We start from the raw sequence: 21,572 nt of genomic DNA, 5'->3' as shown, positions 1-21,572 counted from the left end.
CAGGTAAAAAACACTGTGACTATAAGGAGACAAAAGCTGTAAAACTTAGAGCTCAGTCTTAGATCTGCTCAGGACTTCACAACTCCATGACAGCATGCTTGTGTGACTGCCAAAATCTTTTGCTGCAAAACTAAAAAATCATAATGATTTCATTACTAAACTAACTGGAAGCAGTAGCCTCTTGCATAGCACGCACATGCTATACAGCTTTTCTCATTATGGATATCTTGCTTGGTGACCTGATTTCAACTGATGTCAACTCAACGTAGCACTGTAAACTTCTTTGGATGATTAGAAAACATTCCTCTGAAGTATGTGAACAAACATGAGCAGCAAGAACTGTGTTGGAGATTATCTTACAAAATGTAACATCTCTGCATCTAATATTACTATTTTGTCTTCCATCATCTGCCTGAATTTTATCAGTTAGTTACAATAACATTAAGATCTCCTTGCCATTTTTTCAGTAAGAGGCATGATTCTTTTCTCTTGGAAGGAGCCAGACCATGTTCTCTGCTCTATTCACAATGAATAGGTGTAAAAAAACAATCTGAATTCACTGTTTATTTTGCTGCAGTGAGGTATTGTAATCTGGGAGACATAAATTCATTGCATGTCTTCCATGCAACATGAAATTTGAATTATGAAAAGTCACTGGAACCAAATGTGCCCTCCTAATCCCTTGGAACACTTGCCAAGTATGCTAAATAAGTGGCTGTATTTAGTAACTGTATCTTCCTCTGAAATCAGTTTTAGATGTCCAGAAAGGATTGTTGGATTGCTAGCTCCTGGATCTTCAGAAGGTTTCATTTGAATGGAATATATTCCATCTCTTCCCTTCTTCTAAACACATACCAGACCCTGTACAGCACCTGCATGCATTTTTGTTGTTTTACTACTTCTGACTATCAGAAGCTGTGGGGCTGTGGGCACAGGAACATGGAGGAGTAAAACTCCATTTCCCAGCTGTCCCACCAAGCACCCATGCAGCGTGCAGAGTGGAAAGGGTTAAAAAAAAAAAAAGTTCAACTTGACAGATTTAGTCAATATGTTGAAACTGTGCTTGTGGCAACTTTGGAAGAAGGCCCAAAAATTTTTCAGAGCTCACAGATGGAAGCAGTGCTCCCATCCTGGTGTGTTCCAGCTGTTCCAAATTCCAGCCCAAGCATCCTAGTCATGGTGGTGATGATCACCAGCTTCTGTTTTTTTAATATCTTGCTTTACCTCTTCACTCCCATCAAAGAAAAGGCAGCAATTCTGAATGTAGAATTGGAAAATGAAGAGAAAGCTAGTGAAAACAAGAAGGAGGCTGGGAACAGACTGAAGAAGAATAACAATACAGAAATCTCAGGTTCTGCTGCTCTCTGCAGATGAATAAAAAGAACATGCAGGGGTAGAGAAAAGTAAATAAAGGCCAGACTAAAGTGGAGATAAGTAAAAATAGCAACAGGACAGAAGAATAAGGAGGATGGGGCAGAAATTAAAACGAAAGTGTCAATGGTTTACAGGCAGGTTCAGGCCGTTTCAGTGACTAATGGGGCAGGGGGACCCACAGACCCACATCCCGGGAAAGGGGAAAAAGGGAAAGGGTAGAGAGATGGGCCTAAAAACAAAACAACAGCAACGATCTGAGGAGAAACAAACTAATTTACTAAATAAGATATAGGAATGCAAGACAACACAATATAATGAGAATTGAAGCTAATAAATCAAATAACATGAGAGAGAGTGTCCGAAGAACCAAAGGCCTTACTCTAGTGCTGAAGGCAGATGGCCAGAGAGCACCCACGCAGAGGCAAGCAGAAGGGAAAAAGGGGACGTCTCATGATCTGCGTACAGTTTTTATCTTTCCCTCTGAACGGAAAATGGAAACAGATCAACGCAAAGTCCTCTGGGACATGTAGTTCTTCTCTTCTATCAATAATCCACAGAACTGGAGCATCAACTCTTTAACTCCCATGCACTAAACGATGTTATGATGTGGAATACCAATAACCAAAAATCATAAATCCATGACAAAAAGAAAAAAGATGGAGACTGGAGGGTGGAAGTGGAAGCCAACCTGTTCTCCATAGCTTAGCACTTGGGGTTAGAAGTCATCTGTATCACTCTACTTCATCCACTCCACAATTTACATACTCTGCAAAAAAAAAAAAAAAAGCTGAATATTATAGAAACTCTCCTTTCATTCCAGTTATCCCCAGAGTAAATTCATCTTGTACTTTGAGATTGTTAACAAATTTTATTCCTTAATAAAAGACTATTCACAATTCAGGAAAAAAAAAAATAAAGACTGAACAGATTCTGCGCAGGTCACCCAAAGTTTAGCACTTACTATTTTTAAAGTCATTGCCTTAAAGCTTAAAGTCCTACTGCTCTCTCAAGTATGATTGTGTAATTTTGGGTTAAGGGGACTGAAGGGAATTATATACAGCAGATATAGAGATACTACGGCAGTAAAAACTAAGTATAGTCTTTACTAAAACTCAGTTTGCAAGATGCTCTGTTGTTGTGTGCAGACTGATTTCTTGGGCCATTTCTTGACATTTTTCTCTGAAAACCTGAAGTCTTCCTTCCAGCATTCATACTCACTGTTATACGTAGAGAAAGCCAATCATTGTGATGATATGGCTGTATCATTATTAAACAGTGCAGCCTATGCGGTTCCTTTGTGCATCACAGCACACCTAGGTTTCTCTTCGACCTTTCAAATTTGGCCAAAAGAATGGATGAGGAAATTAGGGTGTCTCTTTGCTGTTCTTTTCTTGTTACATCCTGATGTTATAACCAAAACATGGTTTGCATTCCTCCGCCTTCATCTGTTTCACCACAAATATAATTACTTGATGTATGTCTCAGTTAGAGATTTCATATCTAAGATCTTCAAAAGTCTGTCAAGGAGAAAGCAATAGGAAGGAAATCTGAGAAACTTAGATGTGGTTTTAGGTCAGTCTGTAGTATGAATGTGACAAAATTTTACTGATGCACAAACCCTTGCATATCTAATTGTAAAATGTAAGCACCCAATGCAAAAATTATTTCAGCATGATTCTCTCTTCATCCTTCTCTTCCAGTTTAGTCTTTCTTCCTTTAACAATATCAATTATTTTTCAATAGTGTTTTGCATCCCACTCTTTCTCATCTCTTTTTCAGTACTACCCTTTTCACTGCTAAATCATCAAAGACATTTTTGTTCTTTTACCTATTGTGGCAGAGTCAGTAAACACAATCTTACAAAGAGAATTTCTAAGTGTAAGCATTTGCACTAAAAGCTTTGAATAGCTATCTTTGATAAAGCTATTTAGTCTGATTATACTGTTTTGGAATATCATATTCAATCTCACCTCTGAAAAAAAAAAAGATTTTTTTTTCAAAATGGGCTACATCGCACAGCTCAGAACTTGGGGTGGTGGGGGGGAGGGGATTAAATACTGTGTAATCCATGTAAGCAATTGTATTTCTACCCTGAAATTCACACAGAAGCAACAATGCTAAATCTAAAGTCTGTATCAAACATAAAAAAAGGTTAATAATTATTATCTCTAGGTTTAATTTGCCCAAATTTCTTCAGAGTTCTGAAGATTGCATGGACAAATATTGCAGATGATTCTTATATCAAACATGACAAACATTCTGCAAGAACACTGAGTAGCAGATATAACAGCTATTGATGGTTGTGGTTTATTTTTTAAGCAATTATTAAAAAAAATACAAATACAAATTCTGATCCCACAGAGTGCAACTGAAGTTGAATTAATTATACTTGTCAAAATTCAGTGATATCTTTGAACTGCCATCAGTAGTCAGGAAAATGTGCATTTAAGTCATCAAACAGCAGAGGCCAGAAGTACAGCCTGCTATGAAGTTACACGATGTATTGATTTCAGCATTTTAGGCATGGACAGATGTTCTCTTCATAAACCTTTACAGCTGAAGAAATCGCACCCCTGGGACAGACATCCCAGCACCCACCAATTCCATCAGTGGAAAGGATTATGTGAGCCTTCTTTAATCTGCTTCAGTCAAAATCAGTCAGGTTAAGCAGAAACTGAAGTTGGAAAAGTTAATCCACTATGTTTAGGTTGAAATTAACTGTCAGGGTTTTTTTCACCTGCCATGTTCAATGGCAAGACATCCCGTGGAATTAAATATAGATACTGCCCATACTTACAAGTTAACAAAATATATTTTCTCGGTCTTGCACATCACCAGTGCAAGCCATTGAACATACTATGAGTGTCATAATGCCCACTGATTTTCAAGAGCACCGTCTTGTTGGAGCTGAGCACCATCTACTGAGAGTGCCAGGGGGCCTTTAAAATCTGCAATGATTCCTTAGCCATGCACTTAAAAATTCTTGTGTTTTTTTTTAGCAATGTAATATTTTCACTCTATTAGCTTGATATCTGGCAATCCTCTCCTTTTTTTTCCTTATCTATTAATGGCTTTAAAACAACTTATCTTACTTTAATGAAAAACATGCTTTAGTTTGAAATGATAGGGAAATCATTTGTAGCATGTAACAGACACTAGTGAGTCTTGTCTGCAGTATTAAATCAGTAGCACACATGCTACCTTTCTATATTAAAAGGCAACTCAAAGTTTAAGTATTGTAAACCTTATAGTGGTTTAATACTATGTCTTACTGCATCTAACAAAAGCCAGAGAGCAACTGAGTAAATTCAAGCTTTTCTTCTTTCCCCTAGGTGCAGCATACTCAGCCTCCCCATTGCATCTCTTTGGAGGACTGCTGAAAGAAAGTGTTAGATGGACTCTGACATATATGCTCCATTATACAGCATAAGTGAATCTCATAAACAGGAAATCTCATAAAGAGGAACAAAAAGGAAGAGAAACTGGAGTTTAGACTCCATACCACTGGTCAAATATTGTACACTATCCCGAGCACTGTCTGACTTCCCTGGAAATTAAATAAGGCAGTTTGACCTGCTGCTGCACACATGCTATGCTTTCAGAAGCCATATGTGGAATTCCCCAAAACTCTTCTACATTAAATGCCAAACATTAGAGAAAGCTTAAAGAAGTGTCAGCTCTTGGAAGATCACATCAGGATCGAAAACCAGACCTGTCCAGACCTGTTCAAACTCAAGTCTTCAGCTTTTATATCAAAACTAGTAACAAAAAAAATCTGTGTTTGGATTCTGCTTGGTACAAAATTTCAATTTGCCTGCCTTTACTTAAACTATTACTAATGTAGAAGCAAGAATAAGAGAGAATTTTGAAAACGTGTTGCTGCATGTATCCTGAGATTAGCACTATAACTTCAGTATTGTTCATTTTAGACAAATTTCCAGCAATGGAGGATATTGTCCCCAAAACTCCACATGCATCCTCACCAGTGCAGAGCAGAATGGAAGTGTCACCTCCCCTTGACCTGCTGGCAAAGCTGACATCTTTCATAAAGATTGACAACTGTTTCTCCATTAAAGAATAATAATTTTAGTAAGAATGTATTGGCCCTTACAAGAACATGCATTTTCAGCTCTGACTGTTTCTCCCAAACCACACAAGGTATTACTGACTGTCCTTATTTACAGTTTTGAGCTTTTGGACAGACATTCAACATTGCAGCTGAATAAATAAGTTACATGACGTTCTTTCCCGTACCAGTTCACAAGCCTCAAATGCATATAAGTAGATGATGGAAATAGAAAAGATTTCAAGATGGCTATATATCTGAAACTTTCTGTTATCAACATACATGTGATGTTTATGAGAATTTTATATGAATAAACAATATCAGTTTCATATGAGCCCATTGATTCATCCCATGAATATCTGTGAAATTCTGAATATTGTTTCATAGGTAAAAATGAAAACTTCCAGGTAATTATTTTCCCACTCAAAAACAATGCTCTGCTGGCTTTAGCATTCAGCTCTCATTTCCTACTATTCTTCTACATCCAGTGTGCTCATGCTCTTTTCAGATGGCGTCTACTCATTCCTGTCTGTTGAGGACTATCATTTTCGTTGACATAATTAACTATTCATTGACACAGAGCCTTGGATTTGTCTCCCCAAATTACAGAACCACCCATAGAACAATCTCTAAGCTACAAAGTCAGCTTCCGTACAGTTCATAAAGCTTTACACCTTGAGTTACAGCTCCAGCAGGAGAGATTGAGAGACTATCTGAGCAGTGCGGTGACTGGAAAGCTCTTCAACAAGGTGGGAGATCAACTGTCGATCCCCCTGTTGTGATGACTATTTGCTTCTAAAAAGATGCTAGCACCTTTTCATGGCTTCTCTGGAACCAGTTAGGTTCAATCAGGGATGAATTTAGAGCAGAAACTCTCCCATCATGTTATACTTACATATGTATTTTAGAATACTAACCGCTAAATGGACTTGAATATAAATGATCTGTCACTGTGGGAGAACAGCTGAAATAATCTTGGATGTACAGATAATATTGTCTCAGCTGTGAACCCTGCTTTAGAATCTCATTTCAGTCTGTACCTAAAAATCTATATGTCAAAAGAAAATATCCTGTGTGCCATCTACTAACTATAACATGGCACAAAAAAGCCATCTTTCTATATGATAGAGCTACTTCTAATTTTCCCATTAGACCAAACGACATCATAAAGAATATCTGCCAACAACGTGATATAAAACTGTACCATGCATCATGAAAAATAATTGCAATTCAATTACTCCTGAATTATAAAACCGTCAAATAGGTGCAATAAGACAAGCGCCTTACAACATATGAAAAACTGCTTAGCATAGATAATTATATATGTTTGAACAAAATCCCCAAAATAAAAGATGTGCAGTTTGAAGAAACAGGGTAATCATGCCAAAATAAGTTTCATTTATAGCAAAGGTTTGAGGATCAGCAATTTTAAAACCACTACCCTGAAAAAAAAATACAGAAGTAAATTAGGAAATCTCTCTCTCTAACTATTGGTAGAGGGCATACTCAGCAACAAGACAAGAAACTATTTTCTTGCCTCTATTGCCTCCTCCCTTAGATTCTGCTTTAGCAAAATATTCATTGTCACTGCTTAAAATCATCTTGTACAACAGCCTCACTGAAATCAGGGTCACAAGCACCAGATTGCTCAGCACTGCGTTGCATTGGGTTGTGAAAATCACCAAGGATGGGGGCTCCACTTCTCTGAGCAACCTCTTCCAACATTTGACAACTGCAGTTTTTTACTTACATTTAAAATAAATATCCTATGTTTCAGTTTGTGTCCACTACCTGCTCTCCTGTCACTAGGCCCCAGTGGAAAAAAGCCTGGACCCATCCTATTTAGTCCCCTCACATCACATATTTATGTACACTTACCAGAACCCCCTGAGCCTTCTCCGAGCTGAACAGTCCCAGCTCTCTCAGTCTCTCCTGAAGGAAAATGCTCCACACCCTTCATCATATTCATGACCTGGCATGTCCACTCTTGTACTTTCTTGTATTTGCTCTTCCTTAAGTACTTAATGATGCACCTTGTCACCCATTTTGCTACTCTTGCACTTTAGGCTTAGTAGTGTCTAAAAAAATATATATATATAAAATATATAAAATATATAAAATATATAAAATATATAAAATATATAAAATATATAAAATATATAAAATATATAAAAATAAATATATATTTTGTCTTTCTGCAATGCTGTCCTTATGAAATAGAACACCATTGTAAATTTTAGTGAATTAAACCCTTAGCACCTCAGTGAAGTAATTGAAGCTATTTCTATTTTCAAGAAGGAGAGAGAAAAATCCCAGCAAACCAACATGGCTTACACACAACCACAGAGGCAATCTGTCAGTTCCATGCTTTAGCCAGACTCTGTGCTTGAATAAGGGAAGGAGAGAGGGAAAAAAACACGTGGGAAGAAGTAGGACTCAGGGAGAAATGGCTATGGCACTCTTTCATAGGACAAACTGAGAACAGAAAGATCTTTGCAACAAAGATCTTAGCTACACTCCCCACAAGTAGCTCCTGAGCACTTGTCAGAGAATGGTTTGGTCCATAACCTTCTGGCTGAATTAAGAAGAATATGGCTTTTCCGCAACCTATTACATTATGTCTACAAAACAAAAAATTAACAAGCACATTTCTTAAAATACATCTATTCTCTACATTAAAACTTTCACCTTGGTCTTGCCCCTTCACAGACAAAATCTGCTGCAGAACAAGACAGTGGGTGTGACATCTGTCCCAAACCAAGGCAGAACTGGGCTAGGTTTTCCCAGTTGCATCTGGTTAAAGTGTGGAAAAAAATCACAGGAATACATAGTAAAGGGAAAATAAAACTATTCAAATGTGATGTGATCAGTACCATAGGTCCAGAAGTTCTGAGATAATTTTTTATATAACCAAAAAATTTAAAAACTGATTACTTCCTATATGCTCTTTTTCAGCCTTCAAAGTGTGCTTGTACAGCACGCAACAGATCTTTATAAAACACAGAGAACTTTTATTAGAATAGATTTGCTAATCTAACAGATTTCACAAATATGCCTTCTCAACCTCCTTCCTGATGACTGCTTTTCACTTTCTTAAATGATCTTTTACATTATTTGCTGAGTACTTAGGTTTTGCTTGTATTTGTTCTTCTGGTATGTAGTCAAACAAAAATGCAGGCAAACATTATCCTGCATTTTTAGCAATGCTCACAAAGTTCTCCAGAAGCATCAGATACAGGCTTCAAATGCTGTGAACTACAAGACGAAACAAGACCATCATAATCTATAATCAATTCCAGTTCATCTCAGTTCCGACTGAAGGCTGTCTACACAGAAATCTCTGAATTAGTTGTCTGAGCTAAGATTTTAAACAGAAATTGTTTCATAATCCTCCCCAGAATATAAGATATTTTTCAAACTGACAAAAATATATGGAAAAAGGACAAAAAAAACTCAAAAAAAAAAAGTCAAAAAAAGACAAAGGCAGTTCATATTGAAATTAAATCTACTTTTTTAATTCTTGCTTTATGTAGTCCTATTACCTCTTTTATTAAGAGTAGATCAAGAGAACACCAGATGATTCAAGTAGAACTCAATTAAAACCATCTCAGGGAATTCCCTGGTAGACCACCTATATCTGCTGCAGATGTGATTAAATAAATAAATCAAGAAAGACCACAGTGTTTTGTGAAGTCTTAGCACTAAGGACATTAACTCATTTACTGATTGTGTCCTGTGGCTATCAGGACCACCACACCTTTAATAGCCACATGCAAAGGCAATTCAGAATAAATAACAATGAAAACAATCACCACTGCCTCCTTTCAATGGCATATATAAGGCTCAGCCAATTATTTCCTTTCCCTTCTTTGTTACCCAAAGTTAGAATAAATGAAACCACATGAAGATTAAGTTACAGATATTTTATCTAGTAACCTCGCTGTCTGTAGTAGCTTTCATGATATGATTCACTTCAAATTATTAGCACGCATGAGAACAGGTAAACTTTGCACTTCTTAAGAGAAAAATAGCTTGTAGAAAATCAGGCTATTTTATACTGAAGTGTCTCCAGTAGTAAAAATGTGGTTATCCTGGTGTTTTCTATCTGGTTCTAGTATTTCCTTAAAGGTCATATTTCCTTAAAAAAATAAAATAAGGAAATAACATTTTCTTTCTGAACAGTTAAATGACAGCATCTTTGTGCAATGGAAGATATATGTGCCTTTTGGTCTAAAAGCAGTCATCGCTTGTGTTTGGATTTGGAGTTGGCTTCATTAGGCTTTAGTGAGCTAGGCTGAGTTATAGGTGATTTCTAGGTTGGATTTCTCTGCTTGGTTTGTCCAAATGGAATTCATTGTAGCTACTGTAGGTGAAAAGACAGAAGCAGTTCTTGGTTATGTTACATGTCACGGCTTTTTTCATTCTTATTTGGACATCTCTGACAAAGATTTCTTTAGTGTTTGAATTCTGGCTTTAGACTTTTACTAGATTAAAAAATATATGTATTTTCAAACCATTTTAGGTAACAGTGTTTTGCTATGTAGATCCAGGTTTCAGAATTCCTAGGCTTTGTGTTTAAGACAGATGCTTTAGAAAAAAGATTTGCTTTTACTGGAGAGAAAGAGAGAGAGCGTGCACTGTCTGTGCTCTTGTCCCACACAGTGTATTGCCACACAATATCTGGTTAGAGAAGAGCTTTGGTTTGTGTTACTTTCAGATAGCTTTTATTCTTTGCTAATGCATTCAACTTATTTTCTTTTAAAATTTGCTTCTCTGACATAAATGTAGTAGCATTACTTTTTTTTATAATTAACTTATCTGAATCTCAACTAAAAATAACAAATCTAATACATTAGATACTGTTCACTGAAAAAAAAAACTCTCTGCAATTTTTCAGCTGTTGCCTAATTAAGGCTACAGATTATTGTATCCATATTATTTTCTTGATTTATTATTTGAATTCTGATAAAAATGTTGGCTTTCCTGTGTATTTAAACATTTGTTTTTAACATACAAATAGAGTTGTACGTACTGTATTGGACTCATGTAATTTAACAGATACACTTTAGGGGAAAAATCTTTTTCATGTATGAATGTGTTAATTAAATAGACTATGTTCCTGAATGTTGCTAAATTCAGAAGTTGAAATGTTGGTATGGCTCTGATTAATTTATTTATTGGAAACTCTTTGATCCTATATGTAATAGCACAAAAGTGACTGCTGCCCTACGAAATTGTAGTGGTAAAGTGTGGAATTCAAAGTGAGAGTCTTACCAGTTTGCTAATTACAGTGGAGGAGAACAGAAGTATACCTGTAACTTAAGCTGTCATACCGAGTCCTAGTCAAAGAAGTCAAGCATGCCTCGTTCAGAGAGTGGTAATGTTCAAGAGAAGCAGCTTCTGGCTGATACTGAAAAGGAGAAAAACCTGCTATCTGGTAGAAGAAACCATGCTGGAAATCTGACTCTGCCTGAGAAGAAAGTCCAGGAGGCTATCTGTGTGCTGCTGGTGGAGCTGTGTGAGAGGTTCACATTCTTTGGCATCGTCTGCAACATGATCCTCTTCTGCACCGTCAGACTTGGCTATCGCAACTACCAGGCTGCCATTGTCAATATGTGCTTTGTGGGCACCTCCATGCTGACGCCAGTGCTGGCTGGCTGGCTCGCAGAGTGCCTTGTGGGACGGATCAAGCTGGTGTGTATCTGCATGTTTCTACACTTCCTAGGTAGGTGACAGCCTGGTGTCCTTTAATGCTGTAATACTTCTATTACAGAAATACATTGCTGAACACTGTGTTTGAAATTCAATAATTTTCTCCAAGCTCAGGACCAGTCCTGCTAATAACAAATTACTTCATTTCTCCTCTACAAAATGTCTTGCCTTCCACCCATGTATTTTTGTGAGGTAATACGTAGAGCAAGACCAAGAAACATTTTCATGTACATCTCATGGATTAGCGAGTATGTGAACTTTACTTCTTCAAAGTGGCTTAGCTATTAAGAATGCAGTTGCTCAGCTCTTTATTAGGACTGGTCCCTTTAACAAGCATCTGTTGTTGCTAGTGTTTAGGGCAAATACGATGTTTTAGTCAGAGTTTGAGAAAGAATGGAAATCACTTCCCAGCTGCTGGTAGCAACAATTCTATTGTATGTGAAGACATGACTGTTGTAGTTGGACACTGGGAGAGATGTATTTAAGCACACATCCGTAGAAACAAACACTGCAGCGAGTAGGGAGGATATATCCTAATACCTGTAGTGAGAGCTTGCTTTCTGTTAGTGCATTCTGAATCTTCCCCACTTGTTTTTCTGGAGATGTTCTGTGCAAAAAAGATCTCCAGAACTGTTCAACCTAAGCAGGACTACTCTGTAGCAATTAGTGAATTTCAGAGCTGGTGATTGTTTTGTTAGGTTAATTGAATGCTTCTAAACTGTAAGGGTTTGATGCACAGATATAGTCTTAAGCCTTGGCTAATGTCAAGCTGATATTGTTTGCAATTCGCTATATTTTGAGTTTGGCCTCCAATTAAAGCCCAGATAATCTATAGCTGACCAAATCTGAGAGACCTGCTTTGCAGACTGGATCTGGTAAATATAATTCATGGCAGTGCTTCTATGAATTAAATTCTCAAAAACATATTTTTCCCATGAAGCTGCAACGGAAAACCAGAAAATTCCAGCTAAGAAACAAACAATAAAAAGTAAAACCTTTGAGACTTTGTTAAATCATAGACCTCATTAAAGACTCAGTATAAAGAAGATACCAATTTTTATATATATTTTTAAAAAAACTTTATTGTTTCACAATGGGGAGGCTTTTTTATTTTTGCTGGGCGGTAACGTGCCTTACCTGTTCCTTGCTGGCTAGTGGAGAGCTACTGCCCTCTACACACAACCAATGGGAAAGGCATAATGGGAGGAGTTTCATTTCTAGAGTAAGCTCTTCAGCATATTGAAGGACCTAAATCCTAACAAGTGTATCAGAGAAAACTGCTTTTGTAGAGGCTCATAGTGGTGTTGTCTTCCTAGCTCTCTGCAGAAGTAACGCCCTTCCTCTTTGCTCTCATCTGTTGTCCTCTGATTTCTCATCTTTTCAACATAATTGCTCACGAATTAATATTTACCAGTCCAATTTTAATATCTTTCAAATAATGTTTTCCTTCTGATTCCAGGCACAGCCCTGCTACCCGTTGTGGCTTTCCCTTTTGAAGATATCTACATTGACAAACGGCATATTCTTCTTCATACGCTAACGAAAAAGGAGCAGAAAATAGTGTTCTACTTTGCACTACTCACAGCTAGCCTGGGAATAGGAGGCATAAGAGCTATAGTTTGTCCACTAAGCGCATACAACCTTGAGAATTGTGGACCAAAGGAACTTCTTTCTTTTTTCAACTGGTTAGTAGCTTAGCTGTTCTTACATATCTGTAGAGAATGATACAGCATTGCTTTGAAATTCCCTGTGGAGTTGTAAGGCAGATTCCAGGATGGTGGCTTTCTTGTTGTTATTTGCTGGGTTTTAAACTGGAGAACATTTAGATTTTGGAATAGTTTCCAAGAATTTATGTAAAAAACTTTGCTACAGTTCTTGTTTTCCAGGACCGATTCATGATCAGCTATTTTGGCCTCCAGTAGCAATCCTCAGTCAAGAACCAGGATTACATAGTTTGCTCAAACACTCAGACTTAGTGTCCTGCTGCTGTTAGGAAACCAAGTGGAATACATAGTTCTACCACTAACATATCTATAATTTGATGTTTTGACTGTGACAAAATTCAGTTATACATTAGGATTTGCACTGGAGTGAATTTTTAGAAATCACAGGTAGCAATAGAGTCCACTGGTTTGCTGGAACTAAAGATTGCTAGTAGACTCTAACTGCTGATATCAGTGGTAAGAATCTGATATATTGTGTCAGATCTTGCACTCTGAACATTTCATGTCAGATAAAGCATTTTACATTTGTATTTCATTTACAATATCTCACTTTTCAGGAAACTTTGGAGGAAAAATTGCTGAGGTAAAATATCTTCTAAAAATCAGATTTTTTTTTCCAAATTAACTATTTGTTTCTGTGTCAGAGGGATCATTTTTGGTCATATGTTTGCCTTCATTTACCACTTTGTAGCACTGAACATTCACCTGGACTTTCTGGTTAAACTGTAGAAAAGGATCAAAGAAGTATCAGTGGGAACCTCTAGACTCCTGCTTTGAGTCAGGGTAAAATAAATTCTAGAACTGCCACCTTTCCTCTCCCTTCCCTATGTACACACACTTATTAAAATCAAAACTTAGCACATTGTTGTATTGACAACAAAACACTGAGGAATCAATGAAGATCTTTGTGAATCAGATCTTTCTTCCTTTGGGAATAGCTCTCCTGGCTATTCTTTTTTCCTTCAATTATGTTAATATCAAAGAATTTTGAATTAAATCCAAACTTCAGTGAATAAAGCAGCTTTACCAAAGGTGGATGAGACTTTTTAGTTCCTTAGAGCAGATTCTGCCTCTCTGACCTGCCCATAGGAGAGAAGAAAAAAATCCTTTTTGCTCTATTCTGAGTTTTAATCCTTAATTAGCAACATCATTTTGATTAAATAAGACTCTAGGGGATTAAGACTGGAGTGCAATCAGTTGTTCTGAAAGATAGCTCTGGAGAATTTATTGTACTGTGGTCTTAGCCATTCAGAATTGTGTTTAATCAAAGTGACATTTCTCAGTGTTGATTACAAAGAAGACATAATATGAATAAAAAGTTCCTTGGGTGAAATCCAAATGGGTTATTTCTTGGGGCTTTGGAAATATTAAGAAAGGCACATGTGATTTTTGCGATGGCATCTGAAAAGGGGCTATTTGATTGCAATCTCAAGATTTTAAAAATGAGGTTATATTCTTAGTGGTCTTAATCTCATTACAACCTCTCTGAATATAATAATTTTCTCTTGGTAGAGTGTTTTTTTTCTTGGTAGATATTTGTCTCAGGATTGAGTTATGAAATAATAGATTAAAAAAATGTGATTGCATACTTTTTATAAGTAAGAGCCTATGTCCTTAACCACGTTCTGTTTAAAAGAAAATCAGACTTACTGGGTTAAAGGTGGGGTTTAAAAGAAATGGTGAAGTATAAACCTGTAACTACCTACTGTCTAATTCAATTCCTGAAGAAGATTGCTTTGCACATCTAGGACCTGGTTCTAACTTCCAGAATGCTCTATGGCTCTTCTCTCTTAAACAAATTCTGTCTATAGGGACAGAGAATAAGAGCAAAGGGTACACAATTCAGACTAAGGATGGCAGTTAGCAGTGTTGTGTCGTCTTACTGATCTGCTGCAAAAAATGCAGGGAATGTGTAGTATTTCTCTTCTTTCCTTCCTCCCCTATGTCTCTTCTAAATCACTTTTCTTTCTGTATACAGCGAATTTTTCTGCTGCCAACCCAGAACACTTTAACTAGAAATTAAATACTAATTCTACCTCTTTTATCTTTTTCACTTTGGCTTTGTAGATAACTCCAAAGTGATTCTAAAAAAAAAAAAAAAATTCATCTTCTCCTAAAAAGTTGTACAGGAAATTACGTAGTTTGGATACTGGATCTTTGTCAAGTATGTGGAATATCTGGGTCTGAGTTTGGATAAATAAACTTAAGCTCATCCAGCTCAAACAATTTAAAAAAATTAAATAGTATTATAAGCAACAGAAAATGTATTCAATTTTCAGAATGAATTTTAAAAAAGGGATAAAACTCAATTTTTGAATATTTTCAAGTGTTTTTCATCTGGATCTGTCTTCATTTAGCAAGTTCATCTCAATTGTTATACTAAGTAAAAGCTTTTCAAGTACAGTAACAATGTTTTTAAGGTAAAAGTCACCTGAATATTAATTCTTAAGTTATCATAATGAATATATTCCCATAAAATATTCTAAGGAGATCTTTTTTTCCTGGATCTTTCACAATAACATTTTTGCTTATATCAGAAATGTGCTCTTGAGTTGAAATCAGAGTGCAGAAGCTGAGTTCCTTCAGAATACTTAACCACAAAATTGATGGTATATGTGATACTCTGAAGCCAATCACAAGCTTTGAGTCCATAGGATCAGACTAGAACAAATGCAAAGTAAAACCCTCAGCTAGACATATTGGGTCCTTAAGACAAGACATTTGGCTCAACAGATCGATTCCTCTTGTACTTCTCCCCTTTCTAAAGCACATTTTACTCTAAGGATTTGCTAAAAAATATGTTGCCATGTTTGAAAAGGGGTCTTCTCCAAGCATAAGATTCTCAAAATACTATATTTAATCAAGGTCCTTCATGGACTTCTAAAAGCGAAGGGGAAAGTCTACTAACAAGCCTCTTGCTCAGTATGGCCACCTGCCCAACATTTAATCTGCATAATCCAAGCAAATGGACTAGAGCTGCAGAAGTACTTCGGTGCTGCTCCCTGAATGCTAGATCATTGACTACTCTAAATGAATTTTTTTTAAGTGTCTCAACGTAATGTTTAGTCCATGTTTAGTACGTGTTTATAAGCCTATTGTCCAAAGCGTTTCCTTGGGAAGTGGGATATCTTGGTCAGTTGCTCTGGTAGATATTATTTGTGCAATATTCTTTCAAACATAAATTAGGGGAAAAGTTTTATTTCACACCAGAGGAAATTATTGAATGGCTGTTATATGCGATGTTATTTCTCTGTTAAGGTTAAGTGCAATTAATTTAAAAATGCAATTTCATCATTTTACATACATAAAGCTTACATTATCAGATATTAAAAATGTAAATGGTAAATGCTGACATTTAATTATTCCTATCCACAAGTTTATTTCTGGCACTAGATTGATAATTTTTTCAGCTCTACTGCCTTAGTGTCTTAGTTTAATCATTTACCTCACAGAGCTGAAACATCCAAGTAAAATCTGGTGCCTCTGCTGCATCAGTGTGTGTGTGTGTGTGGTACTGATGCTGTCCATAGCTGTAATACTTAACTATACCATTAATTTTATTTGTAAGATTTTATTTTCTATAAAAGCTATGAATTATTCAGCTCTTCTGATCTTATCTCTTCTGTCTGTGTGTACTAGGTTTTATTGGCTGATTAACTTAAATTCTGCAGTTGTCTTTGTCAGCATCTCTTATATCCAGCAGTCTGTGGCCAGAAATCTTGGTTTTCTTATCCCATTTGTGTCTGTGCTTATGGCCATGATCACAATTCACATGGTGCGTGGGGAAATGATTTACAAACCCAAAACAGGTAAGAAGAAACTATCTCTTAGGAAGTATCTTTAGAGATTATTTTAACAGAAGAGGTCATTTTGGGCATCTAAATAAGTTTTTCCATAACAATGACCTGTTTGATTGTAGATACTTGGGGAGAGGGTTTAACTCTACAGAGTCGATGTAAGAGAAAACATCCTCTGTAAAGGTATCTATGTAGATTCTGGATAGACTGAAAAATTGAAAGCAGTCTCTGGTAAACTTATGTACGTCTTCTGCCATGTCAAGATATAGGTTCAGAGCAGCTGTGTGTACAGGAATGGGTACTATATGCATGCTGCACATGACTATGTTAGTGTGTTTTGTCCAGTTTATGCCCAAGGTGTTTAGGTCTGTAGAGGCAGAGATGTTAGTGCACCAAGCATTCTTGTTTTCTCACATAAGTGTGCTCCAGAGTTTGGCCAGGAGTTACACCTGAGCAACTAAACAGTGAGTTTAGTAAACTAACAAGGAAGCTTTATAATATCACTGTATTCCAGAACATCTCACACTTATTATTTTAATGTGCTTTCTGATACAGCCTCAAGTATTTGTACGTATTTGAAAATAACTGAGAATACTGAATAGCTCTAAATAGCTCCTAAGCAGACTACAGTGATATTTTGAAGCAGAAGTTCTTATACTTCTGTGGCCTCACCAGTTAGCACTTACTACCAGTTAGTACCTTAGCTTTTCAAAATGTTTTGATGACAACTATCTCTCTCCATTAACCAAGCACAGAAATGTAACTGGAGCCTAAGTGATCAGAATAAGGCTGTAGAAGTGCCCAAAGCTTTCTGTTCTACCTCCAGTAGAGCACAGAAACTGAAATTATGCTATGTTTTTGTTACTAGTCCAATCTAATAAAAAAATTATTAGTAATGAAATAATGTGTGAACCAAGTATTTTGGGATGTTATAGTGATGGAAATACTAGAAAGAAATGCATGCATTCCACAACGCTCCTCAAAAAAAAATCCTATCTGATGGAGGTATGTAAAGGCTAGTGTCACATTAAGTTGTTTCTTATAGAGAGAATAGCAGTTGTCAAGCTCTCTAGGACTCGCTGCGGGTTTTACAACCTGAGAAGCTAAGAACAGTCTTCAGTATCTAGCCTGCATAGGTATGTTTTGTATGAACCAAACCTGTGGTTGCTTATCTAACTAGTTTGATGCCACTAAGTAGAATAACACAATCTTGTGTTATACTAGCCAATATTCTGCTATGATAATCATCTAGAAAACTAGCAGAACGTTTCTTGTATTGTTTTTTCTATGTATGTTATTTAATTTACCATATATTCTCCACATCTTTGCAGAATGCTAATCTCTAGAAAAATGTTTTTCTCTTTAGTCAAAATAAAACATAATAAACTTTGTATCTTCCAGTAAGATAATGAAATATTAAATACATCAAAACTGTTATTCAAATCTGTAGATGACCTTACAGGATTTTTGTGTGTATTTCCTTTTTTTTATTTTGAGGTAACTCTTCAAATATGGATCATGCATTCAATTATGTTTAGCTGCCAAGTATGGACTTTATTTGCATTTCTTCCACTGCTAGAACTTTTAGGATTGGCAAGTGACCAGAGATGGAGGGGGAAAAAATGTGTATCTACCATCTAGAGTGCAGTACAGAATTTTTTTTCATTATGATTAAGTAATATAGATATTCATGATTACATCAAGGTCATTGTAGCAGAACATTAGAACCAAGATCTTAAGTGTAATGGAGAGGGGAAATTTCTTTCTGGAATATGTAATTTAATATATATACATATAGATGCTTTTAAGAAAACATTAGAAATAATAGTGTAGAGTATGATGTTTAACTACTCAGTGTGTACTTTAATCTGAAAATTTCACTACTGTGGAGTACTGTTGGATTTACTTCTTTGCTTTTAAAGAATGGGTAAGATTCTGATTCTAAATATATAACTGGCCATATTCTCTTGATATAGATCTATGTATGACTCAAGTTCCTGTGTGAACTACAATTTCTAGCAGTTCTATCTTTTTAGTTTACTATTTACTAGTTTACCATTTACTAATCTGCTTGGAATTCTGTTCTAAGAAACATGTGTTTCATACGAGCAACTTTTTGTAGGTAATTGATTGAAATGACACTAAAGAGGTCCTCAGCTGATCCGTTAGTATAGGCACTGAAATGTCAGGATTTGTTTTGGTTTTTCTACCTTCTCTTTCAATGAGGGTAAGCAAGGGAGAGCCTGTCCTACATCATCTAATCCAAAGAAAAGGAGATGGCCTTGATTATGTTTGAGGTATAAAAAACAGATAAAACAGGACAAAGCCCTGGTGACCTGGTGATGTTTAGAGATATCCATTGGGTTGACTGGATATATCCTCTGAGCCTCTGATTTTCAGCACTGACTAGGTAGTAACACTCTATTGTTAATGTTAAATGCACTGTATCTAATTCCTTTTTTGTGAATATTCAGTCTCTCACATAAGATGAAGCAAGAGATTTTGACTTCTTTCACCTAAAACATATAATTTCTAGCTATGTCAATAATTTGAGTTGATAATTTCTGCTACTTTTTTTTTTTATGTCTGAAAATAACTGCTATGACAAAAGAATCACTTTTTTCTAATTACCTTCTTAGTCTTCAGACTTTCAGTTTGAATTGACTTCTTAGTCCTCAGGTCTGGTCTTGAAATATACTGGATCCTGAATTTTAGCAATGCTTACAGTGATTGGTAAGAATTTTAGCCTGACACAGTGACAGAAAATAAAATCTGTATGCAATGCTTATGTTTGGAAGCTTCAGTCATACTCTATACTTCAGGTTTTATTTAACAGTGCCAACAGTCTACAGGTTAATGCTAGGCATTATTTTTTTAATTTCCATTTCTTAGTATTGAAAGAACATCATATAGGTGTCAGATGAACATTCTAGAAAATACTTTCAACCGCAGAGATGCTAGGGAGATTTTTTTTCTACCATTTTCTTAATTCATGTTATATTTGGACACTATGTAGATGGTTACTGTAGTCCTTCAACACATCAAAAAGGCAAAGATTCTATAGCCTTGATTCTCATGGATGGGCACTTACCAAAGGTAAATGAATCTGTATTTTCAAGCCTGCAGGTAACAGTTCTGTCCTTGTTTTATTTCTTTCTTCAAAGTCTGAGAACCAAGTTAGCAATTACTGAGCCCAGTAACCTGTGGACAAGTTTTAATATGCCAACAACTAGATTGGAAGCTTTTCCTTTCCCGCACCATGCTATTTGGAAGTCCTAAGATAGTTTTGACATTGAAACATGTTACTCAAAATTTTATATCCCATCAGCCCTTCTTTAAGCTCCCTTTCCTTTTCTCCTCACTGCTACATGCCTCTTGTTGGACTTCAGCAGAGATGCAGTATTTCATTCCTGTCTTGAGTTGAAAACTCGTTCAGTCAAGAGAAAGCAAAAACAAGGGAAGGTAATACATTACCTTCCAATTTATCAGGTTGTATTTTTCCTCGCAAAATGCGTCATCTTGTTTATTTTGGCAGCAAATAAAAATGTACTAATGCCTGATGTCTGATTGTTTCCAGACAGTTCCCTTCTGACTACTTTTGGGGTAATTGCTAGTGCACTGAAAACCTGCTGTGTGCGGTATCGCTACTTTAGTGGAGATGTATCCAACTGGCTAGATCATGCCAAGGAATACTATGGTGGTCGGTACAGTGAGACTCAAGTGGAAAGTACAAAATCACTTGGCAGGCTCTTCCCATTGTTTGCTCTCCAAATTCTTTACAGAACATGTATTATGCAGGTGAGTAAACAGCTTTTCAAACCAAATCTCAAAAAAGACTGTTTACTACTATGTTTCAAGGCGTAGTTCTTAACTGTTGCTTTACCAACAGAACCACCTTGCAGAATAGTCTTCATCTCATCAAATAAGTAAAATCAGCTTTGATGAGATGTAGTTTGTGTGGCGTCCTGCTGCTCACCTCTATCCATCCTTATGGCTGGAACATCTAGTGCTGAGACTCCCATGCTCCTCACACTGTTTCATTTTCTTGGACATTCAGGCTCTGCACTCTTGTGAAAAGTATAATTTTCCAGTTTCTTAAATATTCACTCAATTTTTGGGAAAGGCATAAAATCTTTGTTTCAGTTGAATATTTCTACTGTTTTGGTAGGCTTATATATCTGCTGTGCCTACAATGGAAATGGGTGGTTTTCCATTTATGGAAACAGTTCTTTCAGAGCCCGAATGTATGGATGATATGTTAATATTTCAGGAAGTTACTTCAACTGACGTGATTCCTTCAGATTAATTTCTGACTGGATGATCCTGGCTAAGCAGGAGTTTGAAGCAGCTTACCCTTTGGCAACTGGCGTAACAAATTTGTGAGCTGGTTTAGAAATTCATTTTTATTTATTGGTTTTAAAATGTGTGTGTAGGCTGCCTAAGGAAATTCTTACAAATGTGTAACATACACTGTTTTATTGACGTTATCTTGCAGCTGTTAAATATTCCCATTCAGCTGCCACCTTTTCTTCTCTCACCCTGCTCCATGCCAGGGAGAGTCGAAAATAAAACAAAAACCTCAAGCACACATGACTGAGACTATGTGTTAATGACCAGATGGAATTGTACCAGGAATCAATAATCTCTATTGTAATGTCTACGTATATATCTGGAAAAGACTGTTTACACCTCCTGAAAGCGATGATGCTCAGCAGAATTTCCAATAAGTGCAAGGCTTTCTCTTAGACTAGGCAATAGGTCGATATTTTTTCATAAAGATTAATAGTATTTTCTCCATATTATTAACAGATTTCATTGCCTATGATTCATGTTGATGATAACTGAATTCCTATTAATAAGTCAATTCCGATTTGCAATAGGCAATGGAAATGAGGAACC

At 36.3% G+C, this 21,572-nt stretch overlaps 1 protein-coding gene across 2 annotated transcripts in view; it reads left to right on the top strand.

The window, feature by feature from the left end:
• The window catches only part of SLC15A5 (solute carrier family 15 member 5), a 33,278-nt gene continuing 20,994 nt past the window's right edge, over positions 9,289 to 21,572 (top strand). The window contains exons 1-5 of one of the 2 annotated variants that reach the window (XM_021390823.1): positions 9,289 to 9,440; positions 10,732 to 11,165; positions 12,612 to 12,837; positions 16,516 to 16,685; positions 20,251 to 20,471. In XM_021390823.1, the coding sequence (XP_021246498.1) occupies positions 10,799 to 11,165; positions 12,612 to 12,837; positions 16,516 to 16,685; positions 20,251 to 20,471 (984 nt within the window). In that variant the 5' untranslated portion in view covers positions 9,289 to 9,440; positions 10,732 to 10,798. Of the gene's footprint in view, positions 9,441 to 10,647; positions 11,166 to 12,611; positions 12,838 to 16,515; positions 16,686 to 20,250; positions 20,472 to 21,572 lie in introns of both variants that reach the window. The other variant, XM_021390815.1, reaches the window with a different exon arrangement.

Source organism: Numida meleagris, chromosome 1 (assembly GCF_002078875.1).
Source record: "Numida meleagris isolate 19003 breed g44 Domestic line chromosome 1, NumMel1.0, whole genome shotgun sequence".
NCBI classification, from domain to species: domain Eukaryota; kingdom Metazoa; phylum Chordata; class Aves; order Galliformes; family Numididae; genus Numida; species Numida meleagris.
The sequence above is the reverse complement of the archived record's forward strand: the minus strand, read 5'-3'. Positions and strand labels throughout refer to the sequence as shown.